The 19923-nt window shown below is 47.5% G+C and overlaps 1 protein-coding gene across 1 annotated transcript; it reads right to left on the reverse strand.

Annotated features, from left to right (window-relative positions):
- Positions 1-5584: 5584 nt before the first annotated feature.
- On the reverse strand, positions 5585-15472 carry LOC113927995 (mucin-like protein 3). The gene is made up of 3 exons (XM_027604096.2): positions 15391-15472; positions 6255-7195; positions 5585-5731 (listed from the first exon to the last, which is right to left on the reverse strand). Exons 1-3 carry the CDS (start codon positions 15470-15472, stop codon positions 5585-5587), a joined length of 1170 nt encoding a protein of 389 aa, XP_027459897.2.
- Positions 15473-19923: the final 4451 nt, after the last annotated feature.

Raw genomic sequence — 19923 nt, forward strand, 5'->3', positions numbered from 1 at the left:
GTTATATGTGGTGATGGATGTTAACTAGACTTATTGTGATCCTGTCTCAATATATACAAATATCCAATCATTTTGTTGTGCACCTGAAACTAATATAATGTTGTATATCAGTTGTACCTCAATAAAAAATAAAAATTTTTAATAAATAAGTAGACAAATAGAAATCTCTTCCAGGTGATTCTTGTGCACACTGTTCTAGAGCTTGTATGGATGCTGATGAGAAGGACCCTGGAGAAGGAGAAGTAGACAGTGTGTGGGTGGGGGGGAGACACCTACTGAAAGGCAGGAAGTGTGGGATGGGAACCAGAGCCCAGGTCAGAGTGAGATTCCTCCAATGTAAAGAGGGAGCAGGGAGGGAGAGAATGGATGGAGATGAGGGAAACTATAAAGATGAAGCGGTGCCTTCTAGCATTTTTGCACACTTGTTACTCTTCTGTATTTATGTGTCATTCCTTTTTTGATATCTGCCTTTCCCGGCGGACTGTGAGATCCCTAAAGGCAGGACATGTTGCTGCTTTGTTCACTGATATATCTTCAGATTTAGCATGGAGGAAATGATCCAAAAATGTTTGCTGGACAAATACATGTGTGTCATGTTCAATATGACGTGATATCCAAGTGAAGATGTTATGGGAAAAATAAGCCTGGAAATACAGGACTGGATTTCAGAGCAAAAACAGGCTAGAGATGAGTCTGGAAGTCATCTGCAGTAATAATGGTTCAAGCTGAAGGGGTTCACAGAAAGAGAGGAAGGAAGAGAATAGAATGTGTAAGACAACAGTCTCCAGGAGAGAGTCATTGGGAGGGACTAGAGGGAGGGCACAAGAAACAAATATCAAAGGAAAAAGAAAAAACACCAGCCAAAGCCCTTTTGTTCATTCAACCCAGGTCTGTTTCTTTTTTTTTAATGTTAATTTTTTTGTTTAAATTCAATTAATTAACATATAATGTACTATTAGTTTATTAGTTTCTGAGGTAGAAGTCAGTGATTCATCAGTCTTATATAATACCCTATTATATATAATGCTCACTACATCACGTGCCCTCCTTAATGTCCATCACCCAGTTACCCCATCTCCCCACCCCCTCCCCTCCAGCAACCCTCAGTTTGTTTCCTATGATTAAGAGTCTCTTTGGTTTGTCTCCCTCTCTGATTTTGTCTTGTTTTATTCTTCCCTCTCTTCCTCTATGATCCTCTATTTTGTTTCTTAAATTCCACATGAGTGAGATCATGTTTCACTGATTTTCTCTGATTGACTTATTTTGCTTAGCATAATACCCTCTAATTCCACCCACATCATTGCAAATGGCAAGATATCACTTTTTTGGTGGCTGAGTATTCCATTGTGTGTGTGTGTGTGTGTGTGTGTGTGTGTGTGTGTGTGTGTGTGTGTGTGTGTGTGTGTAACATCTTTATCCATTCTTCTGGGGTCTTTCCATAGTTTGGCTATTGTGGACATGGCTGCTATAAACATTGAGGTTCAGGTGCCCCTTCGGATCATTACATTTGTATCTTTGGGGTAAATACCCAGTACTGCAATTGCTGGGTCATAGGGTAGCTCATTTTCAACTTTTTGAGGAACCTCCATACTGTTTTCCAGAGTGGCTGCACCAGCTTGCATTCCCACCAACAGTGTAGGAGGGTTCCCCTTTCTCCACATCCTCGCCAACATCTGTCGTTTCCTGACTTGTTAATTTTAGCCATTCTGACTGGTGTGAGGTGGTATCTCATTGTGGTTTTGATTTGTATTTCCCTGATGCTGAGTGATGTTGAGCATTTTTTCATGTATCTGTTGGCCATTTGGATGTCTTCTTTGGAGAAATGTCTGTTCATGTCTTCTGCCCATTTCTTGACTGGATTATTTGTTCTTTGGGTGTTGAGTTTGGTAAGTTCTTTATAGATCTTGGATACTAGCCCTTTATCTGATATGTCATTTGCAAATATCTTCTCCCATTGTGTCGGTTGTCTTTCGGTTTTGTCAACTGTTTCCTTTGCTGGGCAGAAGCTTTTTATCTTGATGAAGTCCCAATAGTTCATTTTTGCTTTTGTTTCCCTTGCCTTTGGAGACTTGTCTAAGAAGAAGTTGCTGTGCCCGAGGTCACAGAGGTTGCTGCCTGTGTTCTCCTCTAGGATTTTGATGGACTCCTGTCTTACATTTGGGTCTTTCATCCATTTTGAGTCTATTTTTATGTATGGTGTAAAGAAATGGTCCAGAAACAGACACAAAGATCAATGGAACAGAATAGAGAGCCCAGAAATGGACCTTACTCTATGGTCACCTAATCTTTGACAAAGCAGGAAAGATTATCCCATGGAAAAAAGAGTCTCTTCCACAAATGGTGTTGGGAATATTGGACAGCCATGTGCAGAAGAATGAAACTGGACAATTTCCTTACACTATACACAAAAATAAACCCAGGCCTCTTTCTGATTATTTATTTATTTATTTATTTGAGAGAGAGTGAGAGCTAAGCACAAGCAGGGGGGAGGAGCAGAGGGAGAGGGAGAAGCAGACTGTCTGCTTAAGCAGGGAGCCCGACATGGGGCTCGATCCCAGGATCCTGGGGATCATGACCTGAGCCGAAGGCAGGCAATTAAACGACTAAGCCGCCTAGGTGCTCCTTTTTTTTTCTTCTTTATTTTAAAGACCCAGGCCTGTTTCTAGACTCCACACTTACCCTGACTACTCCCTTTTTTAGGCATTCCATCCTACAGTGGAAATGAAGAGCCTTTATAAGTTATTTGGCATTGATTTTAATAATTAAAAGGAGAAACTTGGAATTCTAGAGGAGTCTAAGAGAGAAATCAGGTGAAATGGCTCGGAACATGAGAGCCCAGACTTTACTTCTCCTCGGGCTAATTTCATCTGCTAATTTCCACTGCCCTGGGGTCTCTGCAGTCCCTCCACATGTGTCTCTATTCAGGAATTCTGAGAGCTGACCAAGGACTTACATTTAGGCAGCATTTCTGGAAGGGATATTTTCATTTCCCTTGGCTTTACTTAGACTTGGAGCCTAGCTCTAATAAAGAATTAAGGATGATATAGAAACTAGGATTTTCAAGTTAGATACAGAACACTTATCAAGCAGCTATTACACTCCAGGAATCCAAGGGAAAATCAAAATAAAGCTCTATTTGTGTTCCTGCTTGTAGCTAAAGGTCGGAAGGGCAGGAGAAGGGTGGATTTGCTGCAAGGTGAAGGTGAAGGTGAGGGCCACAATCATGGTCAGTGGGGGCTAGGGTCGGTACTGACTTTCACAGAAATGGGCAAAAAGAAGTTTATCATCTTTGCTTCCAGAAAAAGAATGAGAATATGCAGGTAGTGTCTGGGACAGAGACCCTTGTCTCCTCCTGACTTTTTGTGGCCTCCGTGTCATCTGTGATTGATGGATAATTCATTTACCAAGTCCCAGGATTCCAAAGAGAAGCCACATCAGGATGCAGGAGGCAGGCGATGATTTTCCTCTCCTCATCTTGAAACAATCGACATTGGAAGTTTTATCTAGAATGCCTGGGCTCTATAGCAGAGGTGGACTGCAGGGGTCGAGTTGATGCCTGGAGTCTCACTGGGTCATGAAGTTTCAAAAGCTTGCTAGGGCCAGGGTTGTGGGACGAGTAAGATCAGTTGGGGTAAGTTCCATGGTAGTAGGGAGCCGGGGACTGGGACAGCTGGACTCTTGGGTTCCAACACTTGCTGCACAATGTGCCCGGCTCACTTTCCTGTCTCCCTTGGCTATTGCTGTGGGCTTTCTAGGTGCTGCTGGGCAGCGGGGTGTGGGGGAACCACAACTTCTGGGCCCTCCCTCTCAAGGGAGAGGCATCTCTGGCACAGGGAGGGAGAGAGAGCAAGGGGATCAAAACTGTCAGAGGAAAGGAGACCCACCCTTAGGGCCAGAAGTCAGCAAAAACCTGTTTTCTCCGGGGATGTCTCATTCTGGAGCAGGGGACTTTGTAGGAGGCAGCAGGGAGAAAATGAAGGTGACTGGGTCCCAAATCGTTGAATCTTCTTACCCTGCCGGCAGTCACTGTCCAGGAGCAGGTCTGCTGGCACAGTCTGCTATGGGGGGCTGCGCGCTGGGGGGGGGGGGGAGGTTGGGGCACTGTGACCCTGAGGCCAGAGAATGAGTCTCAGAGGGCCACAGAGGCTGCCAGGATAGAGCCCGGCCCTATGGGGCCAGAAGAACAAAGCTCTGGGAGGTCCAAGAGGCTGGACGGGAGACCTGGACTGTGGGAGAAGGAGCTGGACGCTTTCTTGCCAAACCTCGATAACGCTCTGTGCCTTAGGTGGTCCCTGAAACGTCCCACCCATCCAGGTCATGCTGCCAAGTTACACTAAGGAACGAAGTGACGTTCGAGTGGGAGAAAATCTCTGTTCCCAGGAGCTGTGTGGGTTTGAACGGGCACTTCTCTGAGTCTCAGTTTTGCCGTCTGTCAAACAAGTGTACTAAGAAAGAACCCGCAGTGTTGTCAGAGGATGGAAGTACGTGATGCACTGAAAGCAAGCACCGCGCAGACTCGTTTTCTGACCGACCGTGCGATGCGCGCGGGTGGAAGGAAGCGCTGGGCGCAGGAAGCCGGGGCTGGGCACTGCACCCCGCGAGAGCCGGGGGCTGTGCCGGGCTCATGGTTCGGCTGGTGGTCGCGTGTCGTCCGCGGCGGCAAAAGGGGCGCCCCGGGGTGGGGGGGGGAAGGGGTGCCGTCTGTGAACCATTGATCCGCTCTGTTACGGAGCAAGATCCAGGAACCTCGAGCCAAGTGGAGCCTAGAGGGAAGAAGGGAGGGCCGCATACTCAGGGACCCAGGGAACCCGGAGTCCCCGCTGCTCTGGGATGAATGGGTAACACTGCAGGCCAAACAAAAATCCCTCCCTGCATGCCACCCACAACCCGGCAAGCCAAACCAGCAGGATGCCTACTATAGACATTTAGAAAAATGAAAGGATTCAGAAGGATGAGGGAAGAACCATCTAGATGAGAGATATTTATCATCTTTTCTGGAATTTTCCTTCCTCCCAGGTGTAGAGACAGTGAAGGAAATAAGTCCTCTTTTCTTCTCAGATCCTACTTTGCCATTTTATTTTTTTTTCATTTCTACTTTTCCATTTTAAAAAGGGGGATGACAAGTGTCCTGGGAACTCAAAGACAAGCCTGCTTACACACAAAGTCTAAGTAATAGATAGAAATATTACAGATGGGTCCTGAAACCCAACTTACAGTCAGATCTGGGGCATTGCCTTCTAAGGCCCCCAAACTTCCCTTAGCCAGGCTGCCCTTCCCAAGACTCAGTGTCCAGTATTGGTGCCCACCCCATATGGCCGTCAAACATCTTTTCATTCTGAGACCATCAGCTTCTACAGAGAACACATGCTCGTATTATTCATTCTTTCTTTTATATCTCCCAGAGTCACATCCTTCTTGCTTATCATCTCATCCTTAGATCAGTTTCAATAAGAACACAGCTGATGAAGGGTTAATGCTGTTAACTGTCAGTACTTTGCCCTTCCTGGAGTCCAGGAAATATGAATTGTGAGTCTAATTCCTCATCTTAGGAAGGGCATGGAAGAGCAGGGCACTTTCTAAAGGATCACCGTGGGGAAGCGATCTGGCCCATGCCAAGAGTCTGCTGCTCCATCAGGTAGACTGGGTAGGAGTTAGGACCCCCATCATTCTCTGGGTCATTGTCCTTCTTGTTCTGGATCAGTGCATGGTGTGTTTTCATCATATAGGAGACCTGTGATTAGGAGAAAGGAGGAATGGGTTTCATCTGCTATGTCATTTACTTTCCTCAACACCCATAATCCTTTGATTCTATTCTTCCTGACCCTAGACCTTTAGCTTCCTCCTTTCCCAAGATTCCATCCAAACCTTGATCCTTATTCCAGCCCCAGATCCCATGCACTAAGTCCCAGACTTCATCTCCAATTCCTCCCTTCCTGCTTCCTTCTCCTCTGTCCAATTTTCCCTATCCTAATATACCCTATTCTCACATCCCAGATTCTTTCTCCAACCCCAATTTTCCCCTATTCTACACCCTTTTTTCTCAGCCAGAGACTTCTCTCCAATGCCATTGTTCATGCCTCATGCATCATTGTCTTGCCCCATAGTTTTCACCACCATTACCCCTCTATTACTACCATCCCTCCACTACCATGCCTCTTTTTCTGAGCTAATTACTCCCTCTGGTTCAGATCCATAATCTCTTGTCAACTCCCTATCTCATGGGTTTGCTCCCCTGTAGCATCCCTCTCCCTTACCAAAATGATAAGGCCAAGGAATATCAGGAAGAGAATCACAGCCACCAGGACCACAATAACTATGGCCCATGCAGGGAATGAATCATTCTCTCTCATTCCTCCAGCATGAAGACCTCTCTGTGAGCCATCTTTGTTCTGATATGAATGGCTTTTGTTGCTTGGGGTCTCTGACGTGGTGGAACTCAGCTCCACGTGAGATGTGGTGAGAGTAAAAGGACCAATGGCTGAGGTGGTCTTCCTCCCATGGTCCTTAGACACTTCTGGGGCTCTTTTGGTCTTCCCATTGGCTAGGGTGGTCTTCCCCCCATGGTCCTTGGACCCCTCTGGGGCTCTGGTGGTCTTCCCACTGGCTAGGGTGGTCTTCTCCCCATGGTCCTTGGACCCTTCTAGGGCTCCTGTTGTCTTCCCCCCATGGTCCTTAGACCCTTCTGGGGCTCTGGTGGTCTTCCCATTGGCTACGGTGGTCTTCTCCCCATGGTCCTTGGACCCTTCTGGGGATTTGGTGGTCATCCCATTGGCTAGGGTGGTCTTCTCCCCATGGTCCTTGGACCCTTCTAGGGCTCCTGTGGTCTTCCCCCCATGGTTCTTGGACCCCTCTGGGGCTCTGGTGGTCTTCCCACTGGCTAGGGTGGTCTTCTCCCCATGGTCCTTGGACCCTTCTAGGGCTCCTGTTGTCTTCCCCCCATGGTCCTTAGACCCCTCTGGGGCTCTGGTGGTCTTCCCATTGGCTACGGTGGTCTTCTCCCCATGGTCCTTGGACCCTTCTGGGGCTTTGGTGGTCATCCCATTGGCTAGGGTGGTCTTCTCCCCATGGTCCTTGGACCCTTCTAGGGCTCCTGTGGTCTTCCCCCCATGGTCCTTAGACCCCTCTGGGGCTCTGGTGGTCTTCCCATTGGCTACGGTGGTCTTCTCCCCATGGTCCTTGGACCCTTCTAGGGCTCCTGTGGTCTTCCCCCCATGGTCCTTAGACCCTTCTAGGGCTCCTGTGGTCTTCCCCCCATGGTCCTTGGACTCTTCTGAGGCTCTTGTGGTCTTCCTGCTGGAGGGAGTCCTGTTCTGTCCATGTTTCTTGGACTTTTCTTGGGTTCTTGTGGTCTTCTCATTGGTTGATTTAGTCTCTTCTCCATGTTTTGTAGGCTCTGCTGGAACTCCTGGGTTCTTCTTATAAGACAATGTGGCCCCTTTTCCATTTTCCACTGGGTTTACTAGTGATCTTGTGATATTTATATGAGCTGATGTGGTCTTATGTATGTGTACTGTAAGTGTGGCTGGCATTTGTGTGGTCTTTTCAGTGGCTGATGTGGTCCTGTTTATGTGTTCTATAGTCTTCATCACAGTCTTGTCTGAGGCAACTGTAATTCTGGGACTAGTAACTGTTTTATGATCTTCAGTTCTTTTTGACCTTTCTGGGGTTCTTGTAGCCTCATATGATACATTTGTGGCTGTTACGCTTTTGCCTGTGGAGGATTTAGATATTTTATTGGTCTCTAGACTGACCGTATTGTGGACAGGATTTATGGTCTTGTGTGAAGTAATGCTTTTACTGTCTAAAGTAGTGTTGCTGTTTCCTATTTTAGTGTATGTGCTGCCAAAGTGAGCACGTGTGTTGATGTTTCCTGAAGGTGTTACAGTTTTACGTTGGTTTCCTGAACCTATTTTGTTTTTGTTGGTCTTAGTGCAAGCTGTTTTGTTCTTGAGTGCTGTGCTTAGATGTTTTGCACCAGACGGTCCTTTGTGTGTGTTAGTAGAGTCAGTAGGATCAACAGAGCGTTCATTCCGGACATCTGGGTCTTTTTCTTGATTGCTGGGGTTTTTCTCAGAAGTAGGAGGAACTTCCTGATGACTTGCAGACTTTTGGAAATTATCTGTAGGATTGTAAGTTGGCTTGAAATGGTGTGTAGTGTTGCAATGGTGTTTTAGCTTAGGGGTTTCTATAGATTTACTGAGGTCCAGAGGGCTCCGGTCTGAATGGAGAGCAATAGGAGGAGGGAACAAATGATCAGATGCCTGGGAATCATCAGTTTTCTGAAGTCCTTGAGATGTGATAGCACCTGTGAAGGAAGAAAAGCAAATAAGAAATTTCCATTATGTTCTTCCTTGCTTCTCTGTCCACTTCTGTCTCTAGGGATCCCTTTATTACCTTAGATATATCTCCTCAGCCAGTATCCTCAGAATACTATGATATATAACCCCCACTTTCTCCTCTAGTCTCTGGACCTTTGTTCAGGCTCTGCCTTCAGCAAGTAGCCACCTCACCTCTTTTCCACCTTTACTCTTCAGTTCTCAGTTTCAGACCTTTCTGGCTTTATGGCATCTTTCCAGATCCTTCCAAGCAGATAAGATCTAGCTTCATCTCAGTGCTCAAAAAATTATTTGTTAATACCCTTCAACTGGACATTACAGTTATTTGTGTGCCTGTCAACCTCTACCTCCTGCCACGCCTATCAAATCATAAGATTTTGAGATCAGATATTGACTTGCATTTTGCCCCACAAATGCTCCTTTAGTTTGTATACTTATGGAATGAAGTTCCCTTTCCATGACGGAGCTGAGAGGAAAGGGAACAAATACCAGAATCTCCATCTTCCCATAACATTCCAGCTCCATCCCAAATGTAACTGTGTGAGAGACTGAGGTAAGATTTCTGGCAGAACTTCCCAGAGGGATTAACAAGTAGACACGGATGATGAATGAAAGAAAGCTCAGAAGAGGAAAGGAGGGTGGATAGAGAAGGGAGATGGGAAACTTCCATTTTGGTATTAAAGTTTGGTCTGGATGCAGAGAAATAGATGAAATGACTCAATCCTTATGGTTCCCCAATGACTCCTTCACACACCTATAGCCCCTTCACACACCTTCACACACCTATAGCCATCTGGGATAGATGAAGGTCACCCTCCTGAAAGAAAAAGGTATCTGGTTGGGGTCCTGAAAGGAGTGAATGAAGCAGCTGAATTCTGGAAGGACTGACCATGTTTAAGAACAGGGTGTGAGAGGAAAAAAACCTCTATCAGTGAACATATATGGACCTTAATTACATGGAAAAACAACCAATGGGGACAGAGGAGATGTCTCTGATACCTAGCCAGGAGATCGCCAAAGAGTGAGAGAAATAGTGTTGTTACATAACTGAGATTTCCAGTCTCTGTTAGCTCAAGGCTGCAACCAGAACCTGGACCCATTCCCAATCATAGAAAACCACAATCCACCCACCTGCCTGCTGCCGATGAGAGTAAGGGGCTGGGGAACTCCTTGAAAGAAATATGGGTGGGAAAAGAAGAGGGTGAGGATACTAGAGAAGCCCAAGTCTCTGAAGGGATTTGAGATTAGAGAGAGAAACGAGGGCTGAATTTTCAGGCCCTCACTCCACTATGTTAGTTCCGTTCTTTGATTCCCTCAGCAGCAATCCCAATGATAGCTGCTGTTCATTGGCCACATTCTCTGGGCCAAGAGCTCAGGTGGTTGCCTCATAGACATTCTCTTTCTGGATTTTCTTCTAGGGTGACTGATCTCACAGCTCCCCCAAAATGTGCCTTAGAAACTGTCAGCCTCCCTATCTTTTCTTTTTAAGATTTTATTTTTATTTATTCATGAAAGACAGAGAGAGAGAGGCAGAGGGAGAAGCAGGCTCCCAAGGAGCAGGGAGCCCGATGCGGGACTCGATCCCAGGACCCTGGGATCATGACCTGAGCCGAAGGCAGACACTTAACCATCTGAGCCACCCAGGCACCCTCAGCCTCCCTATCTTATAGCCAAGAAACTTGAGTTTCAAGTTTCACCCTGGAGGAATGGTGACTTGCACACCATCCCACAGCAATAGCCGTGGCCAACCTTTCTTGCACACTTACTATGAAACAGGCAGGTCTTATGAATGAGGATATGTATTAACTCATTTACTTCTCACAACAGCCCTTTGAAGTTGAGAACTATTCACTATTCTCCCCTTTTTATAGATGAGAAAACAAGGTTCAGAGAGGTTAAGTAACCTCCCCAAGGACACTCCCCAAATAAGAAGTTGAGCCAGAGTTTGAACACACAGTCTGGGTTCCCAGGCCCAGGCTCCTGCTGGTTAAGACTACATTACACAAACTATAGGTCAGCCCAGCTGTTGGGAAAGGAAGAATGCTGGCATTTTACCCCTAAAGAATGCTGTCTCTACATTCGTTTATTTAATCTTCACCACAAACCTGTGAGACAAATATACAGTCTTACTATTTTATAGGTAAGAAAAGGAAGTCCAAAGAGATTAAATAATTGGCAAAGTCAGGCTTCTCACTACACCCCAGATGCTTTTACTTTTTTTAATTTTTAATTTTTTAGAGAGAGAGAGAGTTGGTGGGGGGGGCAGAGGGAGAGAGAGAGAATCTGAAGCAGGCTTCACACTCAGCACGGAGCCTGACACAGGGCTCAATCTCACGACCCTGCGATCATGACCTGAGCTGAAATCAAGAGTTGGATGCTTAGCTGACTGAGCCACCCAGGAAATCCCTATCCCAGATGCTTTACAATGTGATAAGGGATGAATAAATACACATAGAGTAAATAAATGAGCAGCAGCGGCACAGTGGCGAATTCCAATGGCCTTAAAAAATCAGAGGACAGGGTCGGAGTGCAGGCTTTGTCCCTCACTAGCTTGGCATCCTTGCTTAGGTCGCTTAAATGTTCAGAAGCTCCATATCCTCGACTGTAAATAACAATGATGTCGACGGCACCAGCTTGAGCATAGAAGATTCTTTACAGAGTTTATTAAATCCAAATTGCGGTCTTTGAAAGAGTCTCATACTTTGCCCTGTTCTCCTGGTAGTAAGCGGAACCTGAGCCTATGGTCTTCCGCAGCCCCTGCTAGCTCTCCTGACCCACCTACTCCATATACCTCGGAGGGCTTGACCACCTCTTCCAAAGGGCAGCCTGCATTCCTGGGCCACTTCCCCTGCTGTGTTTTATCAATATGACACTCATCATTCTCTAGTATATAAGGAATATATCCCACAATGGCAGGGATTTTTGTTTTATTCATTGCTAGGTACCCAGCCTAGAGGAAGCACTTTATACATATTTGTTGAAGAGGTGATTGACAGAATATTTTAAGACTGATGAAAATTCTTCAGAAACAGGGCCAACAACCTTTCCTTATGCACATTAAGTAAAAAAGCAAACATAACTGTGACCTCCAAAGGTTGGAAAACCAAAGGGTAATTTCTGCCATGTGAAATAATTGAGCCCCTGAGGTGTTTTTTTAATTTAAATTTTATTTTATTAATTTATTTAAGAGAAAGAGAGAGTGAGAGAGAGCACAAGCAGAGGGAGCAGCAGAGGGAGAGGGAGAAGCAGGCTCCCCACTGAGCAGGGAGCCCAATGTGGGGCTCAATCCCAGGACCATGAGATCATGACCGAAGCCAAAGGCAGACGCTTAACCAACTGAGCCATCCAGGTGCCCCAAGACCCTGAGATGTTAAAAGAAGTCCTGCAGCATACCAGTTCTGGGATACTGGCTATCATTTAACCCCAGGGGCCACATAATCAATAACTAGACTCAGATAACTAGATCTTAGAATTCCAGATCTACATCACACAATTGTGGAACCATCGATTATAAAATCTGGAGTCAAACTCAAAGAATTCCTTGGTTCTGAGTTCAGCCATGAAGCAAATCAGTGACTAACACACTCCCCCCCCCCACCTGCTATGAGATGACCATCTCTTCTCCCCAGTAAATCTACCATTGGTAGCAGTTTTAGTTCCCTAGGAAGTTTTCACCATGAGATATTCATTTCACTGACTACAATAATGGCCTGAAAGTAACTTTTTTGGTCACTGATAGGCAGAGAGGAAAATCTGGCTTTAGCACAGGACATTGGAGGTGGATGCTCAGCCTGGATTAAAGAATGAAAACAAATCCACAACATCAAAACTATGTGCAGTTCCAAAGGTCTATTCAATCTGTTTCATTCTCTTATTTGAAAAGAAGGTGGACATCCTGCTAGGTGACTCATGATGTAGGGTCTTTGTCAGAGCAGCCGCACCCAAAGGAGCATATCTGGTGTTTCTTGGTGTCCTGCCCCTAGAAGATGCCTTACTCCATGTGTAATAATATGGGTAAATGCTTGAAATGTCTATAGAACATAAGCTCAATATGTGACCTAAAACTCAGAATAAAAAGACTAAAGAGAAATATACTCAAATTGTTGCCTGGGTGGGTAACTGGGGAGTATTAGGAGATATTTTATTTTTCTTTCTCATTTTTTCAATTTTCCAGTTTCTATAATGAGCATATATTATTTCTGTCATATAAATTAAATCAAATAACATTTATTATAGGAAAACATCCTTTTTAGGTTCTCTCTAGGACCTCAGCCCCACTTGTGCTCTCCTCATAGATGACTTAATCTAGTTTCTGCACCTCTGATTCTGTGGCTGCATGACACAGACCCTGGGTTTCTAAGATCCAGTTATCTGAGTCTGGGCATTGACTAGTCCTGTGGATAAATGATGGGGGAGAAGGACCAGAACTGTGGGCTAAGGTCTTTATCCATCCCAGTCATCACTCTTCCCTCTCTACCCTGGCCTCGCTCCCTGCTGGACATAGTCATGTGCCCAGCTGGCCCCACAGTCCAGCTCCAACCTGACCCCATCCCAACTTTATCCCAGTCTCAAGCCCTCCCCACCTATCATCCACTTGCTCTTCTTTACAGGATCTGAGTGTCCACTGCCCTGGCCCTTCCCTCAGCCCTCCCCCCCTCCCACCCAGGCAGGTTCTAGTGGCTATCTCCCCAGACAACACACACAGAGCCCAGAGTGTCCTGTTCGAGAATTTGGATCTCAAGTCTGCCCTGCACCTGTCTGTGTCCTAGAGCAAATCTCCCTCAAAAGTGAATGTGTATCTGACCTCACTGATATGAGGGATTCTTAATCTCAGGAAACAAACTGAGTGTTACTGGAGTGGTGGGGGGTGGGAGGGATGGGGTGGCTGGGTGATAGACATTGGGGAGGGTATGTGCTACGGTGAGCGCTGTGAATTGTGCAAGACTGTTGACTCACAGATCTGTACTTCTGAAACAAATAACGCAACATATTTTAAGAAAAAAGAAAAAGAAGAAGATAACAGGAGAGGAAGAAAAGGGGAGTATGTCAGAGGGGGAGACGAACCATGAGAGACGTTGGACTCTGAAAAACAAACTGAGGGTTCTGGAGGGGAGGGGGGTAGGGGGATGGGTGAGCCTGGTGATGGGTATTGAGGAGGGCACGTTCTGCATGGAGCACTGGGTGTTATGAACAAACAATGAATCATGGAACACTGCACCAAAAACTAATGATGTAATATATGGTGATTAACATAACAATAAAAAATTAAAAAAAAGTGAATGTGTATGGAGTTGATTCATGACTCTTGCCCTTCTACTCTGTACCTACAGATTCCTCTTCCTGGGCAACAGCACAACAGAAGGTGGTGGAGAGCAGCAGGGGGGATAGCAGCCTGACAGGAAGGCGGAGAGAAGAGACTGGAGATTGGGAGGCTGACGATGGCTCTGGTACCTCTGTCCCCAGACCCTTGAGGTAGGTGGAAGGACATCAAGTCAGGGCACAAACAGAATGCACTGCTGAGACCTAGCAGAGGCCGCTTGAAGATTCCTCAGTCCCTGCCCCTACCATCCACCAGACACTTGGTCCTGTTGCCCCCATCCCTTCTGGCCCCAACATGACAGGAGCTCAGGGAAGGAGAAACTTCCTCCAATATCACCCTCAGTCAAGCACTATTAGCAGGAGAAGCTTCTACCCTCCCTGTCCCAAATACTAGCTGGAGCATCCAGACTCACAACTTTCTGGGCCCTGGTTTGCAATCATCAACATCGTTGCCATGAATAACCCTATCCAGTACATAGAGAGTCTTTCTCTTTTTTTTATTTAAATTTTTTATTGTTATGTTAATCACCATACATTACATCATTAGTTTTGGATGTAGTGTTCCATGATTCATTGTTTGTGCATAACACCCAGTGCTCCATGCAGAATGTGCCCTCTTTAATACCCATCACCAGGCTAACCCATCACCAGGCTAACCCATCCCCCCACCCTCCTCCCCTCTAGAACCCTCAGTTTGTTTTTCAGAGTCCATCGTTAGAGAGTCTTTCTGAATCTATTTGTGTATGTCTGCCTTATGAAGATCCTCCTTCAAGTCACCCAGGTCCCCTCCGAACTGCCCCTGTGTTTGGCCTCTCTACTCCCTGGGATCAGTCACAGAACTCTTTCTTAACTAAGTGAACTAATTTGGTGATTTCACTTCAACTTGTAGGTTCTGTTTTGCTTATTAAACTTTTCCATATATATTTTCTCACCAAAGCCCTGGGATGTTTCCCAACTGTAACATAGGGGGACAAAACCACACATACCTTATCGAGTTGCTATAAGGATTAAATAAGTAAACGTGGATGAAGTGCCCAGAACAATGCCTAGCACATAGTAAGTGCTCAGTAAGCATCAGCTACTGGTATTGGCCAGGTGTGAGGACGTCCAGACTAATTAAATGGGCCACACTTCAGAGTAGAACCAAGATCTACTAGAACAGGGTTTTTGGGAGAGAAATGCACCCCTTGCCTCTGGAGGGAAGCAGGCAATGTGGAGTGTCAGAATCCCTGTTTGCTACCTTCATGACTTTGGACAAGTCCCTTTACCTCTCTGGGTCACACTCTCCTAACTACAAAGTGGGATATTGTTAACCACCTTAGGGGATTTGAGGAGCTAAAATGAGATGGCGTATTGTGAGCCCCTGTGAGCTCCTTGCACACAGCAGATTTAGCGAATGTCAGGTCCCCCCTGCTATACCAGCCTGTACAGTGTCTCTATGTAAACTGGAGGAAGCCCCACTCCAGGTGGATGCAGCCTTGCAGGCCATGTCTTGAGAAGCAAAGCACAAACTGGATTTCATCTCCTACCTGCCTGTTAGCCAGCAAACTTGAACAGTGACTACCCTAGGCAATTTTTGCAACAACCCCATACCCACACCCCTTCCCACTGCACAGTCACCTGCTGTTCATTTCTTTGCTTGGTCATTGAACCCCACAAGTGCTAAGAAACAATCCCTCTCAGTCTTCTGTCTCCCTGTGTTATGGTGACCCCTTTGCCTCTGAGGGCATCTTACCTGCCTCCCAAGAAGCTAGAAGGACGAAGATGCAGCCCCAGAAGCCAAAGGTAGAGCAGATGCGGTGGGCTGGCTGGGCCATGTCAGAGTTGGACAGCTGCTTGGGGCCATGGGCTGGGGTCCCCTCAGCTTATATGGGTCCATATTTGACGTCATGGGGGCTGGGGCCCCTCAGGTCTAAACCTTAAACAAATGGAACCGCCCTACCCCACAGCGGTGCCCTGATAACGGGAGACCGCAGCTGCTGCGTCATGGAGCCAGGCACCTGGGTGTCTGCTGAATGGGTGGGATCTGAGAAAAGGAACATAGAGCGGGCAGACTCCTGACCCAGCCCCAGCAGAGGGAGTGGGGACTGGGTGGGGGTGGCCTCCAGGGCTCTGGGGAGGTAGGGAGCAAATGGCTGGACTCTAGAAGGACTGAGCTCTGATGGGTGGAGCGGAGAGGGGGATGACTGGGTGCTCAGGTTATAGGAAGAGATTCAAATTCTGGTTCTTCTCCAGCTTCACATTTGCCTTCCTGCCTCTCTCACGTCAGCCCTGCTTTCCACACCCCTAACTCACACATGGTCACTCTTTTTGTCCCGGGTGGAGTCATCCATGAGTATCAGGTGAAAGAGCAAAGAAGAGGAAAGCCCTCACATGGCCCACTACTGCAGAGACAGGTGCTTCCAGATGTTCAGAGATGACACAACAAGATGTGGAGACAGTGAGGGCAGTGACAGGGAGAAGCAACAGGACAGATACAGAAGCCCAGGACCTGACATCACACACCTCACCGGGGATTCAGACAGGACACAGAGGCTGAGATTTATCTTTGGTGGAGATGCCTGGTATACAAGGGCTCTGCCTTCAGCCCACCGCTCCCCTCCTCTCCCATATCAGCCCAGTGGCCATCTCTTTGCCTCAAGTCCCCATCCACCCCTATACAGAAATGCAGACATCTCATTTTTAGGATCTCCTGGAGTCTCCATCTTTCCTTTCTCCTGATTCCTTGTCTAGAGCAAGCAGTAGTTCAGAAGACTGTCAAAATTAATTCACTGGACTCCCAAAATGACAGTGCCTGGGGCTGGAGTTGCAGTGGGGCACAAACTACCGAGGTCAAGGAGAGAGAAAGTCATGAGTCCAGGCATCCAAGTCACCACCCCGCTGTGACTCAGTTGATCTGCTTACAGTGGGCCTCCTCTCATGGAAAGTAAGCACCCTGCAGGCGAGGTCTTTGCCTTGACCTCTGCTGCTTCGCCATCACCTGAGACAGCGCCTGGGACACAGTAGACAGTCAGTAAGCACTTACTGTTGGGCTGTCTGGAGGGGGTACCTGGGCCACCAAATGCCTTTCTGCAGGCAGCAGAGCAGGCAGAGGGCATGGAGAAGGTCAAGATCTAAAGGGCAAGAAGCCAGGGCCTCAGGGTAGTGGGGCTCGCGGGAGGACCAGCAGACTGGACATGTGAATTTCTCTCATCATTTGGTGTGACTTGTCCCTAAGCCCGAGGCAGGGCTGGAATGAGTGAGAAGAGGAGAATAGGTCGACTGCTCATTAATGTGACTAATGGGAGGTTGATGAGGCTGCATGGAGTCAGGCCAAATACTGATGTCAGAACTAGGTGGCCTGCCTCCCAAGCAATGCACCCTGCAAGACGGGGCACCTAAGGCAGCAACAGGGCATCCACTGCAACTCCATCTGGACTCAGAGTGACTGACAACCCTTTTTCCACTAGTCCCCAGCCTCACCCAGTCTTCTAGGAAAGTGGTTCTCAACAGAGAAGGACAGTTTTACTCCCCCAATGAACATCTGGCAAAGTCTGGAGATATTCTTGTCACACTTGGAGGATGCTGCTAGCATCTAGTGGATAGAGGCCAGAGATGCTGCTTAACATAATACATAATGCACAGGACAGCTCCCAGCAAAGAACTCTCCAGCCCAATATGTCGGTAGTGTTGAGATTGGCAGTCTCTGTTCTGGTTGGGTAAATAAGCACCCTCCCTTCTCTTTTAGCCACAACTTGCCCCAGAGGATCCATACATCTGAGTTAGAGGAACTGGGGGGTTAGTAGAGGCTCAAGTTGATTTCTTAGTGTGAGTAAGAGTTTGTTGTGCCTGAGCCAGAGGCTGAGGGGCCAGTCACAAAACAACCCTACTAGCTTCTAATGTTTGAGCATGTATTGTGTACCAAAGAATGTGCTAAGCACCTTACCTTGTTATAGCCTATGAGGTTAGCAATGTGAGCCTCATTTTTACGGATGAGAATAAACAACCTCAGATCAGGAAAGTGACTTGCTCAAGGTCACACACCTGGTAAACAGGAGACCAGACTCAGCCAGTGCCTGCCCGATGGCAAAGCCCACGTGCTTTGACAAATACACAGTGGCTAGGAGACGAGTAGAGGGACTAGTGTTTTATTTAGCAAGAATTGTGTCCTTCATCCACTCAGAGTGGTCTAGGGGGGCATCACAGAACCCCTGAGGGAGGCTATGAGGAGAAATTGGTGAGAAAGTGAGAGAATCAGGGGTCTTGGGAGGGCGAGGAGGCCAGCCCAAAGGGGCTCCATATGAAAGGAGCTGTGAAGGGAGACTTGCCCATCCTGAACGTGGGGGGCCCAAAGTGTCCTTAGCTAATGAGCTTCTCTGAGGAAGAGGGTGGGATGGGAAGAAAGGGTGAGGGGCAAAGGTTCCAACCATCCAGACCTAGATTCCATGAAAGCTGGAAGACCCCTGGAGACCATGTAGCTCTGGTCCTTCCTTCTGCAGATGAGAAAAGTGCATCAGAGAAGTTAGGTGCCAGATGGCAGGCTGGTGGCAGGACCGGGACTGGAATCTCAGCCTCCCACTTGATGACTGACCATGGACTTCCCCTTACAATGTTGGTGGAGGAAACCTGGTTGGGCCGGTAGCCCCAGGAATCTACTGTAGGAAATTGCCCCAGTTAGCTGAATGGGAAGCTGAGACTGGGAATGAGTCTATTTTAGAGAGAAAGGGGGAAGGATACTCCATTATCCTGGTCCTGCCCCTTCATTTGACAGGGTAGCACTGGCTGGTGTCCTCCTGGTGGCAGCTATTAGAGATCACAGAGCCACAGCCACACTCCACACTCATTTCCTTCTGGAACTGGCAGGCCTGGGAGACGAGGGATGGATAGGTTGGGTTAACTGAGGGCCCCAGGAACCTGCTGTCCAGCCCTCCGCTCTCCCCATGCACTGCTGCCTCTTTTTGACAACTCAGGTTCTCAGCATTCCTTTTCAAGCAAAACAATAATAATGATCAACAAGACTAATTTACTGAGCACTTACTAATGCCAAGCACCTAAGGGCTTTACGTGTATAGCTCATTTCATTCTCCAACAGCCCTTTGAAATGGATGCTATCATTCTCATTTTATCCAGCATTCATTTATCAAATGAGGGCTACATCTCATCTATAAAATGAGGGGTAATAATATCACCTATATCACAGGCACATGGGTATGTATGTACATATAGCCCCTGGCATATAATACATGCTATTTAAGTACTAGTTATTATTATTAAGGAGAAATCTGGAGCAAAGAGAGGTTAAGTAACTTGCACAAGGTCATATAGCTATAATAGTAGAGCTAGGATTCAACACCCAGGTTAACGTGATCCACAGAGCAGACAGCTCTTCACTGCCTAGAGCTAAATTTAGTGTCTCCCTGGGCTGGTCAGCCTCCAGCCCTCCCCAGCCTCCTTCGGTGGCCCCAAGTCCCCATCCCTGCCTGGTCAGGGTTTCAGCCACCCAGACAAGGTTTCCTTTCCCCCTCACCTCTCCCTAAGTGTGGCAGGCTGGCATCCTCCTCCCTGAAGCCCCTGTTCTTCTCGGAGTCCTGGAATGCCAGGTCCCAGCCCCACTGGCCTTGGGGACCCACACATTTAGGGCACAGCTTCACTCACCTTCTTGATACCATACAGTAGGCTGGCCAGTGTGGCCACTACAGTGAGAGTGATTGGCATGATCGCCCAGTCCTGGACAGGGTTCTTCTCCTGAGGCTTCGGGCCTGAGGAGCAGAGAGGAACAGCGATCAAGGCAGGAGGAACCTCAACCCCCAGCTCCCCACTGCCCTCCATGGCTTTCCATCTTTCCTTCTGTGACTCTGATGTCTGTGCAGCTCAAAGACCACACCTTTCTGTGGAGTTCTCTCCGCATCTTGAGAACAGAATCTCAGTGGAGGGGGTTTTTCAAGGGCTTCCATCCAAGCCACAGCCACCTCTTCCCTGACACCTGTGGACATATGTCTGTCGGTCTCTAAACTCTTCACTGACATCCACATCTTTCCGTCTTTCTGAACCTTCTTCCAGTATCTCCGGCTCTGTTGTCTATGTCTCTCTCAGTCTGCGATGTGTCTGCTATGAGGATGCCCAGGCAGGCCTCTCTCCTTCTTCTGAACCCCAGTCCTTCCCACCCCCCTGGCCTGATGCTAGTTATCAAGGGGAGCTAGAGCCTGTTGTTCTGTCTTCCCTCCCCTCATTTCCTGTCCTCAGCTACCGGGGCGGGGGGGGGGGGGGGGCGGGGGGGGGAGGCTGGCCA

Source organism: Zalophus californianus, chromosome 7, assembly GCF_009762305.2.
Source record: "Zalophus californianus isolate mZalCal1 chromosome 7, mZalCal1.pri.v2, whole genome shotgun sequence".
Taxonomy (NCBI): Eukaryota; Metazoa; Chordata; class Mammalia; order Carnivora; family Otariidae; genus Zalophus; species Zalophus californianus.